We start from the raw sequence: 17,008 nt of genomic DNA, 5'->3' as shown, positions 1-17,008 counted from the left end.
TATCACTGGCTTGAATATAGTATCAAGAATACTGCTGCATTTTGCTTTGTATGCTACCTGTTCAAGAACAAAAAAGGCAAGGGGAAGGGAACTGAAACATTTACTATTGGTGGATGGAGAAATTGGAACAGAGAGGATGCACTTGTTAAACATGTGGGTGGTGTAGACAGCATACACAATGCAGCCCAAGAAAGATACAACTTATACATGACTCCTAATGCAAAAATTGATAATGTAATGGAGACGGTGACTAGTGAGGAATTAAGGCTTTACAAGATCAGATTAACTTATTCAATTAGATGCTTGAAGTTTCTTTTGCATCAAGGATTGGCATTTCGTGGGCATGATGAAACTGAAGAGTCTAGCAACAGAGGGAATTTTCTTGAACTTTTGAAATGGCTTGCATCAAACAATGAAGAGGTGGATAAGTATGTTTTAAAGAATGCTCCAGGTAATTGTACCTTGACTTGCCCAGATATACAGAAGCAAATTATTCAATGCTGTGCCATAGAAACTAGAAATAAAATTATTGAAGAACTTGGTGATGACCACTTTGCAATTCTAGCTGATGAGTCAAGTGATGTATCACACAAAGAACAACTAGCTGTTTGCTTGCGTTTTATTGATAAATCGGCAAGACCTTGTGAACACTTTCTTGGAGTTGTGCATGTGTCTGATACTACTTCTTTATCACTTAAGGAAGCAATTCAGTCTTTACTTACTAGACATCATTTGACTCTATCTCAAATCCGTGGTCAAGGCTATGATGGGGCTAGTAACATGAAAGGAGAGATTAAAGGGTTGAAAACATTGATCATGAAAGAGTCACCATCAGCTTATTATATTCATTGTTTTGCACATCAACTCCAGTTAGTTCTTGTTGCTGTTGCCAAGGGAAACAATGATTGTGTGTGGTTTTTTGATCAAGTATCTCTATTGCTGAATATTGTTGGGGTTTCTAGTAAGCGTCATGACATGATTCGAAATATTAATCTCCAAAATATCTTGAAAGCAATTGAATGTGGTGAACTACAAACTGGAAAGGGGTTAAATCAAGAGAAAGGTTTAGCTAGGCCTGGTGAGACTCGATGGGGCTCTCATTACAAAACGGTTCTCAATATTATTTGTCTGTATCCAACAATCCGTGATGTACTCATAAGTCTTGGGGAAGATAATTCACAGAGGGGTGATTGGCCGAAAATACACATTATGGTTGGGGTGTTGGAGTCATTTGACTTTGTCTTTAGTGCACACTTGATGTTTACAATTCTTGGATACACAAATGAGTTGTCAGAGTGTTTGCAAAGAAGAGACCAAGATATTATCAATGCAATTTCACTTGTCACTGTGGCAAAGAATAGAATGCAGCAATTGAGGGCTGATGGGTGGACTGCATTCCTCCAAAAAGTCACTTTGTTTTGCAATAAATTTGGCATCCATGTTCCTGCAATGGAGGATGTATATGTTCCTTATGGAAGATCAAGACGGTTTGTTCCAAACCAAACAAATGATGATCATTTTAGAAGAGAAGTATATATTGGTGTTATTGATCAAATTAGTCAAGAGCTTGATACTCGATTTGATGAGGTTAATATGGAGTTGCTTTCTTGTATGGCAGCATTGAATCCTTCCAACTTATTTGCTTCATTTGATTCCAATAAGGTATGTAGACAATGCCCACTCATTTGCTTCTTTTCAATCCCTGCTCATGACTTGAAATGTCAACTTATTAATCTTGTTATTCCTACAAGCTACTTAGGCTTGCTGAATTTTACCCTGATGATATTCCAAGCAATGCCTTTCAAAGACTTGAAATGCAACTTGATAACTATATTGATGACTTGAGAAAAGATGATAGCTTCAAAGACCTAAATAATCTTGTTGACCTCTCGGTTAAGCTTGTAGAAACACAAAGGGACAAAGTTTATGATTTGATATATTTGCTTCTCAAGTTGGTATTGATTCTACCGGTGGCAACGGCAAGTGTTGAAAGAGCATTTTCAGCAATGAACTCAGTGAAGAACAAGTCAAGAAATAGACTGAGTGATAGTGTTTTGGATGCTATCCTATGCACCTATATTGAGCGAGAAGTTTTCTTGAAAGTGAATGAAGATGATATATTGGAGACTTTTATGGCCATAAGAAAGCGTAGACCCGACAAGAAATAGTATTGTAACCTTATTTGAATTATTATTATAAGCATGTAGGTTTCATTTGATGCAAGTTTCATACTTAATTCGAAGTTTGAAGTCGTTTGTAAGACATTTTACTAAGCTACTGTGGTATCTAAAATTTTTTTGTCTTATTGGACCACCCTAACATCAAATCCTAGATTCGCCACTGATGCCAGGGGAACGGAGAGAGGATGCGGGGAATGGGGGAGGATGCAAACGAATGGCGTAGCGGTCTTTGGTACCGGTTGGTATTCCAACCGGTACTAAAGGAGGTCATAGGCACCGGGTAAATTACCCGGTGCCAAAGGCAGTCTTCATTGGTCTCGGTTTCCGGGTACCGGTTATAGAACCGGTACCTAAGGATCTTTTCAACCGGTGCCTATAGCTCTTGTTGTAGTAGTGGTGGGCTGCATCCTGTTGAGCTTGCCATTGAGTTTGCAGCTTATTTAAACCCAAGAAGTATATATATACTTAACATATACATAGATTTAGTGCTAAAAAGCTGGGTATTCCTGGGAATACCTAGGAATCATGGTGGCTCCGCCGTTGCTCAAACTCCTCCAGGTTTGGAAAGCCAAGGCAGAGCCTAAATGACGTTTCTTTGCGTGGACCCTTTTGTACCGGAAAATTCTGACCGCCAACAATTTGCTAAAAAGAGGGTGGAGCGACCTTAACTTGCAAGCCATGCAACCAAGAGGAGGAAATTGTTGATCATCTGGCGAATAGCTGTGTTTTTACAGAGGGTATGTGGAATTGGATTGTCTCCTGGTTCAACCTTTCATGGCTTCCTAAGCAAGATCATTTTTCCTCATCTTATAGGTGGTGGAAGAAAAGCCGAAGGAAGGTGGACAAAAGAGTACGAAGGGAATTTGACGGCCTAGTGATTTACTTCTGGTGGGAAGTGTGGCTGGAGAGAAATCGTCGAATTTTCCAAAACATCAACAAAACTGAGCAGCAGGTGGCAAGCTTCACCAAGGATGATGTTGATCTTCAGGGAGTGGTTATTCTTATGTAATCTCTTTTTTTTATAGCTTGAGGTTCTTAGTGGACTGTGCTTTAGAGTTTCTTTGCCTGTGGTGTAAGTGCTGTTTATGTTCTCTTTTTTCCTCGTTCTAATAAAGCTTTAATCTCGGCAATTCCCTTGCCGAGTTTATTTAAAAAAAAAAGCAATAAAAACAACAGACAGAAACGCAATCTATTACGAAGCAGGAGTACCACTTATTTATTAGGAAGTATTTGCCAATCTGTACCTCGCAAATCTCGCACAGACACAAACGCAAACACAAACACAAAGCACACCACACTGAACGGGTGCGCAACACCAGCAACCAGAGTGCATGATGGTCAAAGCCGAGGTACATCCGCTGGAGCTGATGATCTCTCACCCTATGAATAAAATTTATTCCTCCTCTCACAGACTCCCACTCGCAGCAGGCAAGCTCATGCAGCCGAGCATCTACTGCATGCAGTATATTTGCCACACGAAATAACCAAGCGGAACATTAGAGCAGAAAAAAGGCTAGGCAGCATATCTATATATCAGACATCAGGCTACCCTTCATTATTCTCCACACATCCAAGCAAAGAAATACGAGATTTGCTACCTGCAGGAAAAGAAGGAAGGAAATAACGATTACGAGTGTGATCGATCCAGTGAAAGAAAAGATAAAAGCAATTCGTCGATACAACGAATTAGTCCTACACATGGTGGCACTATGGCAGGCAGGGAGAGGAGCGAGGCTAATCACCAAAAGACCTACCTGAGCACGGAGGTCCTGAGCAGAGCCTTCTTGTAGTACGCTGAATGGGTGGGCTTGTAGTGGGAAGGGTGGTGGTCGGCCTCTTCCCCGTCCCACTGAAGGCTGTCCCACCAGTCTTTCTCACACTCCACCGTTGGCAGGGGTGGAGTGCTTCCGCGAAGAGCACGCCGAACGGCTAGCAGGCGCTTGAGGCTCCAGCATCCCCTGATCTTCACAGTCTTGAGTTTAGGCGCGTACATCCTGGAGTGCCCCGCCGCAGATGTGCTGCAGCATGGGTAGATCATACAGGTAGATGCACTTCAATCTTGGGAATGATCGAGGTTCTTGGTGGTGTGGCTCCATATCTGATGACGACGCAAAGATCTCCCTGAGCTCACCGCAGCACATGATCTCAAGGGTTTCCAGGTAACGGCATCCGAACTTGATTGATGTGTACAAAGGGAGTACATGTGCAAGCCTGGGACAGCTATCTATGTGCAATAACTTAAGACACGCAAAGGAAAATTCTCCAAGGTATGGTGTGCTCAAGTCCCAGATGTAGCGCGCCATTAGGAGTTGGGATGCCCACAATGTCTGCAACGATGAGAAGTAAGTATCGTACCCATCCGCCCTTATTGAAGAAGGTGCGGTGAAAACAGCTCCTTCTATGTTGGGGCATCTCTCGAGCCGGCACCATTGTAGTTTATTCCAAACCAAACTTTCTGCAGCAGGCGCAGGGCCTGGGAGACTGGGGATAGACAAGCTGTCATGCAAGTGCAGGGTCTTAGCATCCTTATGCACAAAACTTGGTAATGTTGTACCTCTAGTTTCTTGTTTGGTCTGTGTCTCATCTTGAATGCTAATGTAGCAGTGGCCCAAATCAGGAGGATACCTAGGAGCAGGCGGGCAATGCAATATCGACATGCTTACTGAGGCCTCATCTCTATCGGCGCCACCAGCCTGCGACATCTTACTATTAAAGATGGAAACCATGGCATCAGCATACAAGTTACTAGCTGCTGATTTGTGCAGGTTTGCAGCTCTCACCTGTTCCATGTTGATGCTGCTTGGGTGGTGGTGTCAATGCACAATGCCTCTAGCCACATCATCTCATCTTCCTCCATCCATTGCCATAGTATTGCATTGAGCTTCTCACATCCTAGCAAAAAGAGTCGCCTGAGGGATTTGGCCTGCACTTCACTGAGGTCAAGGGTTTTGATTGCTGTACCAGACATGTCCAGCTCCACAAGGATATCAAACAATCCTCTCAGTACTAAGATCTTTAGTTTGGTGTGCCCCTGGAAGGAGATTTTCTTTACCTTACTGGGCACATTGCTTATGAGGCTAAACGACTCTAGTGACAGGGGCAGGGCATTGCAGCCAACTTGCTCTAGGTCACCACAACCATCAAGGACGATTGTCTTGAGGATGTGCCAGCTTGATAGGTCTGGGAATGATGCTACCACTGGAGATACCTCTTGATTTTTGCCACCATCAACGCCGTTGTTCTCATCCTCATTATTTGGCTCGGCTACCACTCGGAGTTTGAGCAGTCTACGACTGTTGCTTCCAGCACCACTGCAATGATGTAGATGGCTCATGCTCCGATTACTAACTCCTTTCACATTCAGCTCCCTGAGGTTAGCCATCAAATCTAGCATGTCTTTCGACAGTAGACAGTACCAGTCCGTATAACTCAGATCTAGCACCCAAAGATTCTGGAAGCATGCTCCACCGTCTTGGCTGTGGCACTGGCTATGAAGATGACACTCCTTTTCTTCACCATGGTATTTTTGTGCATCATCCTTATCTTTGCAGTGATCAAGCAGGAGGAATCTTAGGTCACTGCAGCTCAGGAAGGGAGGAGATGAAAAACTGAAGCTGCAGTGGGAGAGATGTATCACATGCAGATTACTACTCCTTTCTAAATGTTCAGACATGATAGCTTCTAGTGGCATACTCCTTTCTTAAAAAACCTTTGCGTTGGCAATGATTTTCTTGGGCACTGCAAATCTCCATCCGGCAGATCTAGTGGCATACTCATGGGAATAAATTTGACGAGTTTTGATATAGGAGAGATTGAGGAGGGGGATTTTTTTTTGTCAAGATTAAGGTTAGGAATAAATCAGACGGCTTCCAGTGGCTACTGGTGTCTGTCTATGGGCCTGCCCAAACTAAACCTAAACAAGCGTTTCTAGCTGAGTTGGCTCATTTATGTTTGAAAGAAACTTTACCTATGATTATTGGCGATGACTTTAACATAATTAGAGGCCCAGTAGAGAAGAATAATAATAATTATGATGACAGATGGCCGTTTCTTTTTAACGCAGTCATAGATGCCTGCAATTTACGAGAACTAGAGTTGTCAGGCAGACGTTTTACTTGGACTAATCATAGGACAATAAAGACCTTCGAAAAGCTGGATAGGACTTTGACTTCTACTGATTGGGAGTTAAAATATCCTAGATCCACGGTCCAAGCTCTCAATAGGGAGATCTTAGATCACACCCCTTTGTTCCTTAACACAGGAGATACATCTACGTCAGGAAGCCTGCCACTGTTTAAGTTTGAGCTTGGGTGGCTTATGCGTGATGGATTCTTTGGCTGACATGGTTAAGGATATTTGGAGCTCCACTAATTTCGGCCAGACCCCGCTAGAGCGTTGGCAGAATAAAATCCACCGCCTTAGACAACATCTTAGCTAGAGGGTGGGCAAAGCATGTGAGTGGCACATATAAAAAACAAAAGAAACAAATCCTTGATAAGCTCGACGAGTTAGACAAAAAAGAAAAAAGTTCTATCCTAGGACAAAATGATCTATATTTAAAACATGCTCTTAGTGAGAGATTAGCTCATCTGTTGAGGAAAGTGGAACTTAAATGGTACCAACGGGCAAAAACCAAAGACTTACTCGAAGGGGATGCAAATACGAAATATTTTCACCAAGTAGCTAATGGTAAACATCGCAAGACTCATATTTTCCGGTTGGAACAAGAGGAGGGTTTAATCAGAGGGGATGCAGAACTTAAATCGTTCATTACGAGATACTATAAAAGCTTATTTGGGGCTCCAGATAGTTCTTATGTATCATTGGACAAAACTAGGACTGATGAATTACAGCTCAGGAAATGAGGTGCTTGTAGAAAAATTCACAGAAGAAGAAGTTAAAAATGCCATTTTTCAAATGGAACATAACAAAGCTCCAGGTCCAGATGGGTTTCCACCGGAGTTCTATCAAGTCTTCTGAAATGTTTTGAAGGATGATTTAATGTGTCTATTTGAGGAGTTCCAAGTAGGATCTCGAAATTTACACAACCTTAACTTTGGAACTATCATCCTGTTACCTAAATCTAGTGAAGCGAAACAAATTCAGCAATACAGGCCCATCTATTTACTGAATGTTAGCTTCAAGATCATCACTAAGGTGGCGACTAACTGGCTAACCAAAATTGCTCATAGAGTAATCAGACCTTCTCAAACAACTTTTCTTCCGGGCAGGAATATAATGGAGGGAGCAGTGATCCTTCATGAGACCCTTCACGAGTTACATAAGAAGAAGCAAAATGGTATGGTTTTTAAGATAGACTTTGAGAAGGCCTACGACAAAGTTCGTTGGGACTTCATGCAACAAGTGCTTAGAATGAAAGGTTTCTATCCAACTTGGTGTAACTAGATTAAAGCATTTACACAGGGAGGCAATGTAGGGATTAAAGTTAACGATCAAGTTGGTGCCTACTTTCAGTCTAAGAAAGGATTACGTCAAGGACACCCATTGTCACCCTTACTATTTAATATAGTTGTGGGTACGTTGGCAATCCTCATACATAGAGCAAAAGATGCATGGCAAATTAGAGGGGTTATTCCACACTTGGTGGATGATGGCTTATCCATACTACAGTATGCTGATGATACTGTGATCTTTCTTGACCACAACCTAGAGCATGCCAAAAATTTGAAGCTCCTTCTAAGCGTGTTTGAACAACTATTGGGATTAAAGATAAACTTCTACAAAAGTGAGCTATTTTGTTTTGGTCAAGCTAAACAAGAGGAGGAGTCGTACTCTTTGTTGTTCAGATGCAAACTAGGTTCTCTCCCGTTTAGATACCTAGGCATTCCGATACATTTTAGGAAATTAAGTAACAATGATTGGTAGGCAGCGGAGGATAGGTTCGAAAAGCGGTTGAGTGGTTGGAAAGGAAAACTAATATCAGTCGGGGGTAGGCTGGTGTTGATTAACTCTGCCCTATCTAGCTTACCTATGTGTTTTGTTATCCTTTTTGAAGTCCCACATGGCGTTCTTAGAAAAATAGAGTACTACAGATCTAGGTTTTATTAGCAGAATGACCAACACAAAAAGAAGTACCGTCTCACGAGATGGGAAATCCTTTGACAACCAAAGGACCAGGGAGGTCTTGGCATTATTAATCTCGATCTTCAAAATAAATGTCTACTTAGCAAGTGGCTGTTTAGACTATACAATGAAGACAGGATGTGGCAACAACTAATTCAAAACAAATACCTTAAGAATAAGACCCTAAGCCAGGCGGTGTGTAAAAAACCAGGCGACACATTTTTGGTCAGGCCTAATGGATATTAAAAACCAATTTCTGAATCTTGGATCCTTTATAGCAAAAAATGGGACCCAAGTTAGGTTTTGGGAAGATACGTGGTTAGGAGACCAACCTTTAAAATATAAATTTCTTTATCTGTTTAATATCGTTTGGAAAAAAAATGCAACTGTAGCTGAAGTCCTATGCTCATCGCCTCTGAATATCTCCTTCAGGAGAGCTTTGACGGGGAACAAGCTAACGGAGTGGTATAACCTACTACTTCGAACGATGAATGTAGATTTAACAGAAGGGAATGATGTGTTTAGTTGGAAGCTTCATAGAAACAGGTCTTTCTCAGTGCGCTCAATGTACAAACATCTTATCAACAATATTGGTGTGTCACAAGACATTTGGCGTATACAGTTATCACTAAAGATTAAAATCTTCTTGTGGTACTTTAAAAATGGGGGTGTTATTAACTAAAGATAATCTCAGTAGAAGGAATTGGAGAAGGGACAAAAATTGAGTGTTTTGTGGCACTACTGAGCTGATACAATACAACATCTCTTTTTTTTATTGTCCTTATGCCAAATTCTTGTGGCGTATGTGCCATATAGCCTTAGGTCTCAACATGGAGGGCAGGACAATTTACTTCTGTTGGGAGCAGCATATTTTTGCTGGGCTTTATGGTTATATAGAAACGATGTTGTTTTTGAGAAACCTCGACCAAAATCCTTTTTGTAGGTTCTTTTCAAGGGAACTCACTAGCTTCGGCTATGGGCCAAGTTGCAGCGAAGTAAAGAGCGAACTCATGATTGTTGAAGGTTGTCGAAGAATGGAGACGGTGGCCATACAAGTGTTCGTATCTTTTGGCTAGCCATATGTGGCTAGGATTTCCTCTTAAATATTTTGGACTCTGTAATGGTCGTTAATTTTCTCTGGAGTGGTTTGTAATAATCCTGGTCTGATTCTCTCGTTTGAGAGTTGAAGCCGGAAACTAAGTTTCCATTATCAAAAGAATGTTACTCAGGGGATGGATTATAGTATATATTATAGGACCCCATATCTTGAATCAAGATTTTTTTAAAAGCTATGTCTTGTATTTTGAGGTGGATAGTGAAACAGGGTAGCAAGGAAGCAGGCTCTCCTAACTTGCTGCAATTAAATCTTTATTAGTTTTTCAGAATGTATATATAAATATGACTGTTGATATTTGCCACATGGAAAAAATGAAATAAATAAACTCTATTTTCGACCAAAATTGATCATGTCCATAACAGTACAAAAAATATTTGCTTAAAAAGAAGTAGAGAGATTTAATCCATGCAAAACATATGAATATGTGGAGAAATTTGATCTTTTTTGTCTATTTTTTCGTCTCTTGATTTTGTTTCCAGGATTTGGCTTTTACTTAATCTATATAGATAATTATAACAAACAGGGGGCAACCCCTCTTGTTTCATTAAAAAAAATCACCGTTTAATTTACCTCCGCTGGCATGATGAATTGGTCTGTCGCCTCTCTTCAGTTAACTAGCTAGCTCTCCAAGCTAGACCAGCAGCTCCATTTGAATTTGCAGCTCTAGATTTCCACGCATAGCAGCACTGATTAAGCACTAGATTTCCTTTTTCCAGACTTCAATTCGCTCCAGCCTCCAGCCAATTAACGTCTCCTGCAAATAGATTATGGATCAGCAGTGTGTGTGTAATGGATCAGTTCATTCATGTTTCGGCTTTGACCCGTCGATAGATGAATAGATTGAAGTTGCAACAACTCTAATCAACAAAGTTCAGTCTGATTCTAGTACCTATACAAAGTACTAAATAATTGAGTGGAGAACAACATGCATGCATTCCTGATCCCTCACGTTGAAAATTTAGTTAAAAAACCCTTGTGACATACTATTAACTTATGCATGGATATATAGATGAATTAGTACATTACCTAGATCATGATGATCGACGTTAAGAAAACAGGCTGGGAAAGAGCTGATGAGTATATATGCCTCTCTGAAATCAGTTCACTGTTGGAGAAACGCACATTGGTACCAGCACGTTAGTGCCGGTCAAATAGGAGCCGGCACTAACGTGCATGAACCGTACAAAGCGGGTACGTTAGTGCCGGCTAGAAACTCCAGCCGGCACTAACGTGCCATCCCCCAACGGTCAGCCCGTCTGCCACAACGGTCAAAAGACACGTTAGTGTCGGCTGATGATTCTAGCCGGCACTAACTTGGTCAATTGCATGTTAGTGCCGGCTGGTAAATCTAGCCGGCACTAAATGTCCACACTTAGTGCCGGCTAAATCCACTAGCCGGCACTAACTTGCACCGTATAAGCCAGGCACTCCTTCTTCCCCAGCCCGACCATTTCATTTGGCCGAGCTCCTCCTCTCTCTCATGGCGTGTTAGAGGGGAGGTGCTGCCCATTTTCCCCCAAATTTGTGAGGATTTCACCCATCCAAGTGCATCAAAGGTTAGTAGCTTCTTCCACTCTTCTTTCACGGTGTTTATTCTTTGTTTCATGCTTTCTAGATAAAGAAAATAGTGATATTAAGGTTGAGGAAAAATGAGCATAATTTTCCAATTTATTCATTAATTTGAGTAAAATAGAATTGATTTGTTACTTTTTAGAGAAGGTTTTCTAGATAGTTTGACTATGTCACATTTAGAGTAATTTTTTTGAATTATTTCACGGGGACATGTGTATATGTTATTATGCAAAATTTTAAGGATTTTAAGGATGAGGAAAAATGAGCATGATTTATTAATTTGTTCATTAATTTGAGCAAGGTAGAATTGATTTGTTGCTTTTTAGAGAATGATTACTATATAGTTTGACTATCACACATTTAGAATGAGTTTTTTTGAATTATTTCATGGTGACATGTCTATATGTTATTGTGCCAATTTATTTTGCTATTTAGTTTAAATTTACTAGATAGGTGGTCTATGACACATTTACATTTTTTTTGAATTACTTCATAGTAACCTGTTTTTAGGGATAATGAGCATGATTTTTTTTTAATTTGTACAGATGGACCGGCAATGGATGCACGGAAGCCGGAGCACCTCGGCGTGGATTCAGGGTTTAGATTCTTTTCTCAAAGCGGCAATGGCAAATAGGTCGCCAAAGGGTTTAATGTGTTGTCCATGCAGTGTTTGCGAAAATAAAAAGGAATTCCGAAAAAGAGATACTCTATGGAATCACCTGGCCTTGAATGGTTTCATGAGTAACTATAGTCTTTGGACTAAGCACGGCGAAGTTGGAGTTATGGTGGAAGATAATGAAGAAGATGACGATGGTGATAACAATCTTCCAGATTGGGCATGGGTTCATGAAGCAGGTGGCTTTCAAGATGAACCAATGGACGAGGGTGAAGCAAATGTTGCACAAGAGGAGCCACCTGACGAGCTAGGTCAGGCGTTACTTGATGCACAGAAAGACAGTGAGACTGTGAAGGAGGCATTAAAGTTCGAGAAGATGTTGGAGGATCACAAAAGGCCGTTGTTCCCTAATTGCAAACCGGTGCAAAAGAAGTTGGGTACCACGCTGGAGATGCTGAAATGGAAGGCAACTAATGGTGTAACCGATAAGGGATTTGGTGAGCTATTAAAGATTGTAAAGAACATACTTCCTGAGGGTAATGAACTGCCGTCAACAACATACGAAGCTAAAAAGATGGTTTGCCCTCTTGGATTGGACGTGCAGAAGATTCACGCATGTCCTAACGACTGCATCCTGTATCGCGGTGAATACGAGAACTTGGAAGCTTGTCCTGTTTGCAGCGCATTGCGGTATAAGATTAGGCGAGATGATCCAGGTGATGTTGATGGGCAGCCGGTAAAGAAGAGAGTTCCCGCAAAGTTGGTGTGGTACTTCCCTATAATACCACGTCTGAAGCGCTTTTTCAAAAACAAGGATAACGCTAAGTTGATGCGGTGGCACAAAGAAGACCGTAAGGAGGATCACATGATCAGACACCCAGCAGATGGGTCTCAGTGGAGAAATCTTAACCGAGAGTATCCTCAATTTGACAACGACCCAAGAAATATAAGATTTGCTCTAAGTACTGATGGAATGAATCCGTACGGTGAGTTTGGCAGCGCTCATAGTACATGGCCTGTGACCCTATGTATGTTCAACCTTCCTCCTTGGTTGTGCCTGAAGCGTAAGTTCATCATGATGCCGGTGCTTATAGAAGGGCCAAAAGAACCTGGCAACGACATTGATGTGTTCCTGCAACCCTTGATGGATGATCTATTACTACTCTGGAAAGAAGAAGGTGTACGTGTGTGGGATGAGTATAAACAGGAGTCCTTCAACCTCCGAGCTTTGCTTTTTGTATGCATCAATGATTGGCCTGCACTTGCAAAACTTTCGGGACAGTCGAACATGGGATACATGGCCTGCACCCACTGTTATGATGAGACCGATAGCATTTATTTGAAACACTGTAAGAAGTGCGTATACATGGGCCATCGTCGATTTCTTCCAACCGATCACCCCCTAAGAACCGAAGGGAAGCATTTCAAAGGAGAGCCCGAAACTCGTCCTAAGCCTCTATTTCGTAATGGAAAGCGTGTGTTCTCGATGATCAAGGATGTGAAGGTAGTATTTGGAAAGGGTCCCGGTAGGCAACCTGTTCCCAAGGATGACCATGGACATGTTCCAATGTGGAAGAAGAAGTCTATATTGTGGAACCTACCTTATTGGCAAGTCTTACAGGTTCGCAACGCAATTGATGTGATGCATCTGTCGAAGAATCTTTGCGTAAACCTACTAGGATTCCTGGGAGTGTATGGTAAGTCAAAAGACACATTGGAAGCAAGGCGCGACATGCAACAGCTAGCTGGATGAAAAGGCTTGCAACCCGAAAAGAGAGACAAAGGATGCCACTATTTAAAACCTGCCAGCTATAATCTGAGCAAAGAGGAGAAGGAAAGTATGTTCGATTGCTTGAACAGTATCAAGGTCCCGTCTGGGTACTCCTCAAATATACAGGGCATAATAAATGTGAAAGAGAAGAAAATCCAAAACTTGAAGTCACATGACTGCCACGTCCTGATGACACAACTACTTCCGGTTATACTGAGGGGTGTTCTACCAGAAAATGTGAGATTGGCAGTTGTAAAGCTTTGTGCGTTCATGAATGAAATTTCGCAAAAAGCAATTAATCCAAATAATCTAATAAAGCTGCAGAAAGACATTGTCGAATGTCTTGTCAGCTTCGAGATGGTCTTCCCACCTTCCTTCTTCAATATTATGACACACCTTCTAGTTCATATTGTGACAGAAATAACTATCCTGGGTCCTGTTTTTCTACACAATATGTTCCCTTTCAAGAGGTTCATGGCCGTATTGAAGAAGTACGTGCGCAAACGTTCTCGCCCAGAAGGATGCATTGCTAAGGGCTATGGAACAGAGGAGGTCATTGAGTTTTGCGTTGACTATCTTCCTGGTCTCAATCCGATTGGGCTCCCCGTGTCACACCATGAGGGGCGACTAAAGGGAAAAGGCACACTAGGAAAGAAATGTAATATGAACATCTCTTGTAGTGAATTCAGCCAAGCAAACTTCACGGTTCTTCAGAATTCATCCAAGGTGGCTCCCTATATTGATGAGCACATGAATATTATACGGTCCGAAAATCCACAGAAGAATTTTGCTTGGATTACACGCCAACATATAAAAACTTTTGACGGCTGGTTCAGACGAAAATTATTGGGCAACAACACAGTTGATCAAGAACTTCAATGGCTGGCCAGGGGACCATCAATAACCGTCCAGCAATACCAAGGGTACGAAATCAATGGGTATACATTTTACACGAGAGCTCAAGATAAAAAAAGCACCAACCAAAACAGTGGTGTCTGTATGTGTATAGTAAACAGTAATGGAGAAAAAAACAACTACTATGGTGTCATAGAGGAGATATGGGAACTTGAATATGGACCCATAGTTGTCCCTCTGTTTCGTTGCGAATGGGTGGCTGGAGGAGGCGTAACGAAGGACCGGTATGGGATGACCATAGTCGATTTTAAAAAGATTGGATATAAAGATGAGCCATTCGTTCTAGCCAAGGATGTGACACAAGTGTTCTATGTGAAGGACATGTCGAGCAAACCGAAAAAAAAGTCGGATAAGACGTCTCAAGCAGACAAGGCTGGAAATGAGCCGAAACGACACATAGTTCTTCCAGGTAAAAGAAAAGTTGTTGGAGTCGAGAATATTTCGGACAATTCGGAAGATTATGACCAGATTGATGACCTTCCTCCATTCTCAGTTGACGTTGACCCCAGCATCCTCTTATCCAAAGAGGACACGCCTTACTTACGGCGTGATCACGTCCAAGGCACTTTCATCAAAAGGAAGATTATAAATGTTCCAGTAGATAATGATGATGAGTAGTACTTTTATATAAATTATATATTATATTTTCTCATTAAGTGATGTAATGTAACGCACCGCGTCGTATTTGTCTCAATTCTCGATACTATTCATCCAATTAGGACACAATATCATCTTCAAATAATATTATATTTTTGCATGGCATAACTATTATTTACTTTCACTAATTTTGCATTACTAGGAGTGTTGAAACATTAAATTACAAACAAATAATCAAGTAATTTGCGAATTGATTACATCATTGTATTGGCTATTACTGAAAAGACTTTTGAATATTTTTGCATGGATCAATCTGAAATTTTTTCGATTTATTACAAATAATAGAAGTATACTAACATATAAACCCTATAAGCAACACATAATTGATAATAGTAGCATATTTGTTAATTTACTTCAATTGCTATTGTTATTGTGTAGATATAATTACTATAATTATTGTGTAGCTAAAAAATTTAAGATATAAATTTTTGTTTTATTATTTTAATTATTAAGCCTATTATGAATAAATTTATGAATATTAAAAATTTATTATAAATGGTAACTGGCGTGGCGAATTTACAATTCCCGCCAGATGGGACACGTTAGTGCCGGCTGGTAGTTCTAGCCGGCACTAATGTGAGAACGTTAGTGCCGGCTAGAACTACCAGCCGGCACTAACGTGTCCCATCTGACGTCACGGGGGCACGTTAGTGCCGGCTGGTAATACCAGCCGGCACTAACCGAGCCACCCCCAACAAATTACCCCCTTCGCCGCCCAATTCAGATCGACGTCATCCCCAACCCGCCCCTGCTCGCTCGCTCGCCCGCGCCCCCTGCTCGCTCGCCCGCACTCGTGCGCCGCCGCGCCACCCCCGCCCCCGGCCGCGCGTGGATCCCCGGCCGGCCCTCGCCCGCGTGCGCCGCCGCGGTTCGCCGTCGACCTCCCCGGCCCGGCACGCCGTGCCGGCCGCACCGCCCTCGCCCCCTGCCGCATCCTCGTGATTCCCCCGGGGCGAGCGCTTCCCCGAGCCGCGTCGTGTCCAGGCGAGAAGCGCCGCTCCTCCTCCGCGTCCAGGCGCCGCCGCCGGCCGGCCCTCCTCCACCGCTACTCCATCCTCGTCGTCTGCCCTCCCCATCCAGCTACCTGGCGCCAAGCCGCCGCCAGCCGCTCCTACGCCCTACCCTATCTCCTCTCCTCGGACCCTCCCCCACATCGCCGGTGCCCCGGAGCCGCCTCACCTCGCCGGATCCGTCCCAACTCGAACGCGACAAGCCGGCGACCCTCCCCCTCCCCTCCGCCGCAGGCCGCACCGCGCCACCAGGACCTCGCCGGAGCTGACCCACCTCGTGTGCGACGAGCCGGCGTCCCCTCCCCTCCGCCGCCGCACCTCGCCATCACCAGAGATCCACACGCCGTGAACTGACACCGTGTGGTCTGTGTGGTATGCGTTCTCGCTTCCTCAGTTCCTCACTATCCATTATGTCTAGGATTCAGGGTAGGATTCAGGTATGCGTTCTTGCTATTTGCTTACTCTTCTTGCTTGTTCTTCTGCAGATCTTCTTGCTTGTTGCAGATCTTGCTATTTGCTTACTATTTAGGGTAGGATTCAGGGTAGGATTCAGGTATGAGTCTCTCGCGTTCATTCTTTGTCTGAGATTGCTATAGTTAATTCTGTTCTTTGTCTTTGGTTTCATGAATGACTTACTGGATGCACAATTGGTACTTGTGACACATAACCATGATAATTAGAAAGGGGTTTTCTGCTAGTTTTGTCATCAAACTGCCCCCATATCTAGGCTTTCTTCAGAATTAGCAAAGTTGTATACTTGTAAGCTGCACAAGGTTAATGTTTGAAGAACTTTCCTGTGGGCACAAGGTGTAATATTTACATGGCATGTAGGCAACTAGACATCCAAGAGACCAAGACCCTGGGGCACCTTGTTATTAATCTGAATATCGCTAAATTTTTCTTTATATCTTCAGTAAATCATACATAATGCTATTCCATATGGGTCAGGATCTAATACACTAGGCACAAGATATTTTTTAGCAAAATGAGTAGTACGGTAACAAGAGAATGAAATGAAGATGCAATATAGTGGTAGCCTTGGAAGCTTTACCTGTTAACAAGAGAATGACTTATGCCCAGATTCAA

The 17,008-nt window shown here is 42.4% G+C and overlaps 2 protein-coding genes across 2 annotated transcripts; one reads left to right on the top strand and one right to left on the bottom strand.

The window, feature by feature from the left end:
- Positions 1 to 237: 237 nt before the first annotated feature.
- Positions 238 to 2,223, top strand: LOC120666534 (zinc finger MYM-type protein 1-like). The gene is made up of 2 exons (XM_039946398.1): positions 238 to 1,662; positions 1,752 to 2,223. Exons 1-2 carry the CDS (start codon positions 238 to 240, stop codon positions 2,166 to 2,168), a joined length of 1,842 nt encoding a protein of 613 aa, XP_039802332.1. The 3' UTR covers positions 2,169 to 2,223.
- Positions 2,224 to 4,956: 2,733 nt separating this feature from the next.
- Positions 4,957 to 7,566, bottom strand: LOC120667983. Its single transcript, XM_039947949.1, has one exon. The coding sequence runs from the start codon at positions 5,869 to 5,871 to the stop codon at positions 4,957 to 4,959; it is 915 nt and encodes a 304-aa protein (XP_039803883.1). The 5' UTR covers positions 5,872 to 7,566.
- Between the last annotated feature and the right edge of the window lie 9,442 nt (positions 7,567 to 17,008).

This window comes from Panicum virgatum, chromosome 3N, assembly GCF_016808335.1.
Source record: "Panicum virgatum strain AP13 chromosome 3N, P.virgatum_v5, whole genome shotgun sequence".
Lineage (NCBI taxonomy): Eukaryota > Viridiplantae > Streptophyta > Magnoliopsida > Poales > Poaceae > Panicum > Panicum virgatum.
Note: the sequence above shows the minus strand (reverse complement) of the source record. Positions and strands in the feature narration are given on the sequence as shown.

Coding starts and splice junctions, on each gene's coding strand:
- LOC120666534 (XM_039946398.1), top strand. CDS start 238: ATGGAGACGGTGACTAGTGAGGAATTAAGGCTTTACAAGATCAGATTA. Junction 1,663..1,751: donor CTTCATTTGATTCCAATAAG/GTATGTAGACAA, acceptor TATTCCTACAAG/CTACTTAGGCTTGCTGAATT.
- LOC120667983 (XM_039947949.1), bottom strand. CDS start 5,871: ATGCCACTAGAAGCTATCATGTCTGAACATTTAGAAAGGAGTAGTAAT.